Source organism: Camellia sinensis, chromosome 3 (assembly GCF_055761805.1).
Source record: "Camellia sinensis isolate YWXY chromosome 3, ASM5576180v1, whole genome shotgun sequence".
Lineage (NCBI taxonomy): Eukaryota > Viridiplantae > Streptophyta > Magnoliopsida > Ericales > Theaceae > Camellia > Camellia sinensis.
In genome coordinates, this window is record NC_138963.1 from 57214765 (window position 1) to 57221724 (window position 6960).

The following is a 6960-nucleotide window of genomic DNA, read 5'->3' on the forward strand; positions in this document are numbered from 1 at the left end:
TCCAGTGGGATGACGGCCTCCATGCTATAGGCCAAGGCGAATGGTGTTTCCCCGGTCGAGCGCCTCGGCGTGGTGCGGTACGCCCAAAGCACACTGGGGAGTTCTTCAGCCCACTTTCCTTTGGCTCTCTCTAGCCGCTTCTTCAGCCCGTCCAAGATGGTCTTGTTTGAGGCTTCTGCTTGACCATTTGACTAAGGGTAGGCCGGTGTTGAGTTGTAGAACTCGATCTTTAACTACTCGCAAAATCTGCAAAAGAGTTTCCTATCGAACTGAGTGCCATTATTCGATATGAGGGCCTTCGATATCCCGAAGCGAGTGATGACATTTTGCCAAACAAACTTCTTCACATCTTTTTCCTTTTTGGTCGCCGATGGCTTGGCCTCAACCCACTTGGTGAAGTAGTCGGTAGCAGCGATGAAGAACTTGCGGTTGCCCGGAGCTGCTGGAAGTGGTCCTACAATATCCAACCCCCAAAGTGCGAACGGCCAAGGACTTGTAAGGGGAAACAATTCTCTAGCCGGCTGGTGGATTTGCTGAGCAAATTTTTGACATTTTTCACACCTGCGAACGTATTTCTACGCGTCCACTTGCATGCACGGCCACCAATAACCTTGAAAAATTGCTCGGTAAGCCAAAGACCTGCCCCCAATATGACTCCCGCAAATGCCTTCATGGATCTCATAGAGGAAAGCTTCTACCTTGTCGAGGTGGACACACTTCAGATACGGCCCAGTAAAAGACTTCTTGTATAAGGCTTCGGATGGAGAGAGCCAAAACCGCTCTGATTTGGCTCGAATTTTGTTGGCCGCCTTTTTCTCTTCTGGCAAAATTCTATCTTTTAGGAAGGCGATGATGAGATCCATCCAGGATGGTCCTAGGTCGGCGCAAAGTACTTCAGACACTTCTAGTTCCTCAATGCTTGGTCGAGGTAAGAATTCTATCATCAATGGATTGGGGAAAGCTGTTTGTGTGGATGCAAGACCGGCCAGTTCGTCAGCCGTATTGTTTTCTTCGCGATTGATTTGTTCCACTCTTATTGCAGCGAACTTTTTGATTTCTGCGCGTACCAGCGCCTGATATTTGGCCATTCTTTCATCCCTGGCTTCATACTCCCCAGAGACCTGATTGACTACCAGCTTGGAGTCATTGAATACCATAAGGGCCGATGCTTTCATTCTCAATGCACTTCTCAATCCGGCAAGGAGGGCCTCATATTCTGCCTCATTGTTGGACGCCGGGAAGCCGAGCGTAATTGCTTGTTCGATAACCAGCCCGTCCGAGGAAGTCAGCACGAGACCTAGCCCGACGCCATGTCTGTTGGAGGCCCCGTCGACGAAGAGCTTCCACATCTCACCAATAAACAACTTCCAGTAGTCCGATGGGTTTTGGGAGCTTCTTAACTCTAAGGTTCCGGTTGGTTCATTCTGGTCTCTTTCCATGTCTCGGTCGCGCTTGTCTTTTGATGAGTTATCCGGCTTCTCCACTTCGGCTTCCATTTGCCCTTTTTTCATTTGTGATCCAACATTTGTCGCTGTTGCCTGAACCATGGGCTTTGCCAAATCCGCACTAGCCAAATCAACCGGGCAAACCGAACGCATTTCAGGGGCAAACTCCACCACAAAGTCTGCAAGAGCTTGAGCCTTGATCGCATATGCGATTGGAACTTGATGTCGTATTACCCCAATTCTACGGCCCTTTTCAAAATCCTCCAGGTAAAGTCCGCCCTTTCAAAGAGCACCTTAAGTGGAAACTCAGTCAGCACAACTATTGTGTGGGCATGAAAATAATGTGCCAGTTTTCTGGAAGCCATCGTTAGGGCCAGGGCTAATTTTTCTAGCGGTAGATATCTTGATTCGGCCGGGAGCAAGGTCTTGCTTACGTAGAAGATGGGAAGGTGCTGGGTATCGTCAGCACGGACTAAAACCGCGCTTATCGCATGTTGAGAGACTGCCAAGGAGAGATACAGTTCTTTGCCCGGCTTTGGTGCAACTAGGATAGGGGCTGAGCAAAGGTATACTTTTAGATCCGCCAACGCACGATCAGATTCGTCATCCCAGAAGAACTTGGCCTTTAAAGATTTGAAGAAGGGCCTGTAACGATCTGAAGACCGGCTTATAAATCTGTTCAGCACGGCTGCCATCCCGGCAAGATGTTGCAAGTCCTTTGTGGAGTTTGGGCGCTCCAACTCTTGTATCGCCTTGATTTGGGAAGGGTCTGCTTTAATCCCTCGGTTCGTGACCAAAAAACTAGAAACTTTCTGGTGTTGACTCCGAAGGCGCACTTGGAGGCATTTAAACGATGCTTGTGATATTTAAGTGTAGCAAACATCAATGCTAGGTTGGCGAGGTGTTGAGACTTTTCCCTGCTCTTTACCACCATATCGTCAATGTAGTCCTCCATGGTGCGGCCCAGAAGGGGAGCGAATATCTTGGTTACCATCCTTTGAAAAGTTGCCTCGGCGTTTTTCAGTCTGAACAGCATGACTTTGTAACAATACAGGCCTCTTGGAGTGGTGAATGAAGTGATCTCTCGGTCTGGTGCATACATGGCTATCTGGTGGTAGCCGCGATATGCATCCAGGAAGCTAAACCTTTGATGGCCAGCAGTCAAGTCCACCAGCTAGTCAATTCGTGGGAGGGAGAAGCTATCCTTTGGGCACACACGGTTGACCGTCTTATAATCAGCGCACACCCGCCACTTGCTGTTCTTTTTCGGAACCACCACCGTGTTGGATATCCACCGAGGGTATTGCACTTCCTCTATTGCTCCTACTTCCAACAAGTTCTTGACTTCTTCCACCACTGCCTCGGCATGGTGCAAGGCCGAGCAATGTGTCCTTTGGATGACCGGCCGTGCATTTGGAAAAACGTTTAACTGGTGGCAAATGAAACTAGGGTCGACACCAGGCATATCGTAAGGCGTCCATGCGAAGGCTTCCATATTGGAAATCAGAAAGTCAACGTACTCACGTCGCTCAGCGCTGGACAGGGATGAGCCCAAAACAAAGAACTTGTTTGGGTCATTCTCGTCTATGCGCACCTCCACCAAATCTTCAACTGATTTCTCCTCGGCCTTTCTTCTTACGTCTTTCAGGACTTCCTTTCCCTCCGGGCCCTCTACCATTTGAACGAAGTCTTTGGCGGCTCGGCTGCCGTTCACCGCAACAAAGCACTATTTTGCCATTGCCTGGTCTCCCCAAACCTCTTCTACCTGCTCGGTCGATGCTGGGAAACGCAGAACCTGGTGGTAAGTCAACGCTACTGCTTGCATGGTGTGCAACTAGCCCCTGCCTAAAATTAAGTTGTTGGTCGATGGGACTTTAAGCACCCAAAACTCCACTTGCTTCGTGACTGATCCCGCTCTAACTGGCAGAATGATCTTTCCGATCGGCCATTCTGGTTAAGAGTTAAAGCCAACCAATGGAGACGTTGCAGGAGCCAAGTCTTTGTCATCCAACTTCATTTGTTTGAACGCGTCATAATACATGAGTTCGACCGAACTCCCCTGGTCAATCAAAATCCTCTTGATGTCAAAGTCTTTGACGCGAAGAGTCACTACTAAGGCGTTGTTGTGGGACATTTGAATTCTCCCCAAGTCCTTACTTGAAAAGGTAAGGATATCCTTCTCTTCGGTCTTTCCTTTCTTCACGGCGGGCTGAACGGAGAGCACCTCCCTCGTGTGCTCAGCTTTCTTAATCATTTCTCTCAGCTCGTAGACCCTTGCCGATTCAATGATGCCATGGATGACATTGATTACGCCTCGTGGTGCTGCGTCCAGGGCGGCTAGGCCGTTCGGTTCGGTTTGTCTCGATAGAGCGACTTTCATGCCCCCATCTATGTATTGGTCTAGATGCCCCGCCGCCACTAGCTCCTCCAAATGTTGTTTGAGCGGCAAACAATCCTCCGTTCGGTGCTCCCATTCCTCATGGAAGGTGCAGCGATACCTTGAGTTGAAACCTCTTTGTGTACTCCCCAACTTGGCTGGCCAACGGACGAAAGGCTCACCTCAGATTTCACTCAGGATGCGGTAAATAGGGATTTTAAAGACCATGGTGATACCAGTTCGCGCCTTCAATTTTCTCTTGGCATATTCCTTTTCATCACGGGGAGCGTTAGCTCGGTCGTTTCTACGACCTTTGTTTCTGTCATCACGGTTTGAGCCATGACGTTGATCTTTTGACCGGTCGTTTGGGCAGTTGTCCTCCTGCCCGACCAAGTGAACCTTTCCTGCCATTCTTCTATCCGCCGCGACCAGATTAGCCCTCTCGGTCGCAGAAGCGACATCATCCTCCACAGGGTTGTGTTCATTAATCCGTTACATCAAGGACTCCATGGTTGCGGGCTGGTGCATTGTAAGCGAATCTCGCAGCCTATGTCCAACTGGGAGACCTCGCTTGTATTGAGTAATCTCTAGATTGGTGGGGCAGTCGAGGATCTCATTGTAAGTTTTCCAGTACTTCGCATTGTATGCCTTCAACGAACTTCCAGACTCCATCTTGATGCCCAGGAGATAGTCGACCTCCTTTGGTGTTCGAGTGTTGGTTTTGAATCTGGTGACGAAGGCCTCCGCTAATTGCTGCCATCCCTCGATACTTCCCTCCGGAAGCCTTTCGAACTATTTCAGGCCCAGTTCTCCTAAGCTCGCTGGGAATATGAGGCACATCAAGGCGTCATTGCGCCGGTGTCCAGCCATTACTTGCCGGTAATGACTCACGTGCATGTACGGATCTGTCTTGCCATCGTACAAGGTGAACTTAGGCTGGTGGAATCCGGCAGGGAGTGGTGTACTCTCGATTTCTGGAGACAGCGGCGTAGCCGTAAGTCTCGCTAGCTCTTTGTCCACAAGCGTTGGGGCCACCACTCTGGGCGCTGGCATTGCCACTTCCTCACTACAATGGATTTAGCCTCTGCATTGCCGGTAATCTCTGAGTCTCCCTACGGCGAGCCCTCTCCTCTAACACATCCCTCAGGTCGCCGGAACGGGCAGAAAAAGAGTATCGCGACGTCGACGATAGGCGTGAGGGACGGTAAGTGCTGTCGCGAGTGAGAGATTTGCCCACCTGTGGGTTGGAGTCCCCGACCCCATAGCTTCTGGTGATAGAGAGACAGTGCGTCAGTGACTGCCAGAGCGAGGAGACGGGGTGCGCTCACTGAAGCTGCCCTCTCCAGCAACACCCTTCCCCTTGATCTGGCGTTTCAGCACCTCCATTTCAGCCGCTATCTTGCGAATGAGGGCGTCTTGGTCTTTGAGTTTGTGCTCCAGGCGCTGCGCATGCGACTCCCCCCGCCGTCGACGGCCCTCTGGACTCTTTGAGCAATCAGTACTCCTTGCACGTTTGTCTCGCGCACCTCTCGAAGAGGTCTCTAGGCCCGCCATGGCTGGGATAGCAGGGGGGCCTTCTCTCTGTCGAACAGACTCTGGTGTGACACCATCGACGACGGACAGTGGAGTTTCATCGTTGTTAGCCATGGAAACGGTCGAAAAAGCTTAAAGAGCAAGGTTTGAATATCAAAGTTTTCCCACAGACAGCGCTAATTGTACGGGGGTGAAATATCCTTTGCTTTCCATACTCCTTGAACTTAAGCTTCACGTGACGATGCCTGACCTGAAGACAAAGAAATGGTGAGCTGCCCGGTGGTGAGCTGCCGGATAGACCCTCCGACGAGCAAGTCAGACCACCTGAAGAAGAATAGAGCACTTTTTAGAGAGAGAGAGAGAGAGAATTGTTCAAATTGCTTACCTCCAACGTCCCCGATCCCTCCTTTTTCTAGGCTAGCCATGCAGCCTCAGGGATTATGTGCGCATTACCTCTGTTGTCCTTCCCTGGACTGGTGGCAGTGCTCCCCTCTCACTACCTTACGCGTGTAAAGGCTAAAACCTCCAAACAGCATGTGTGGAACTACCAAACGGTATTGACGCGTGCCAGGAGTGGATTTCCTCTCCATCACACCATTGGTCCAAGTGGCACACTCAACCGGGATATCATGACCGACCTATCCCTTGGGAAGAAACACAACCATGATCAATACGGCTGAGCTGTAGGAAGTTGGTCTTTCCGGACTGACTGGCCGTGAGGCGTACCGACCTTCACCCCAGTCTAAATTCATTCCGGGCTGTGCTTGCCTCGGTCCAGATGCACCATTGCGGATCTAATCGAATATCTAGCTGAATCACAGCCCAGTCGGGCACACGCATGATTCCACACTCCGGTCGACAAATCTACCTCGGCCTGGCGTGACGGGCCGGGGAACCGCTTTGACCGAGCAAATAGTGTAACCCGGCCGCTCTGTTATAACCCGCGTTACTGTAGCTCGGCCGTACTTGTCCGGCGCAAATCTCCCTCTCAATTGTGAAGGAAATCCAACCAGCAATGGCCCATCCCAAGCTTGCTTTAATGATCTATTTATCTTGAAAAACCCATTGAACAAATTATCCATGCAAAAAATAAAATTAATCCGACATCAGTAGCCATGATTAGATCCTAAATATTTTTAAAAGAAAAAAAAAAGATAGTTAACACAAAAATCATACTTGTCATTCATTTTTTCAAAATAAATTTTCTAAGATGAACAATTTAAATTATCAAATAATTATTCAGTACTTTTAGAATACTTAGTATATTGATATAGTGCTCTAGGGCGAGTAAATCCGATTTGACCCATCTTAGTCAGCTGGCTAGGAAACAAAATCGATCCATCTATCTTTTTTATGTGACCTCATTGATGAATATCACATGTGTATATCACAATGATACTTCATAAATTTTGAATATTAATAATATGCTTTTGCATTTATCCTACCCTGTTCCAACAAAACCAAACTTTTATAGTAATTGTTTAGCCTTCATATATAGGAAAATGCTAAACAACATAATTTTGTATAATATAAATTATACATGTTAAACAAAATCCTATGAATTTGTAAGTAGAAACTAATTTTCTTCTACAATGATGAGACTGC

General features: G+C 48.8%; 1 protein-coding gene across 1 annotated transcript; it reads right to left on the reverse strand.

Moving 5' to 3' along the window:
• Positions 1–233: 233 nt before the first annotated feature.
• Positions 234–3123, reverse strand: LOC145821539 (uncharacterized). Its single transcript, XM_082918063.1, has 3 exons — positions 2692–3123; positions 894–1724; positions 234–533 (listed from the first exon to the last, which is right to left on the reverse strand). The coding sequence occupies exons 1-3, from the start codon at positions 3121–3123 to the stop codon at positions 234–236; spliced, it is 1563 nt and encodes a 520-aa protein (XP_082774189.1).
• Positions 3124–6960: the final 3837 nt, after the last annotated feature.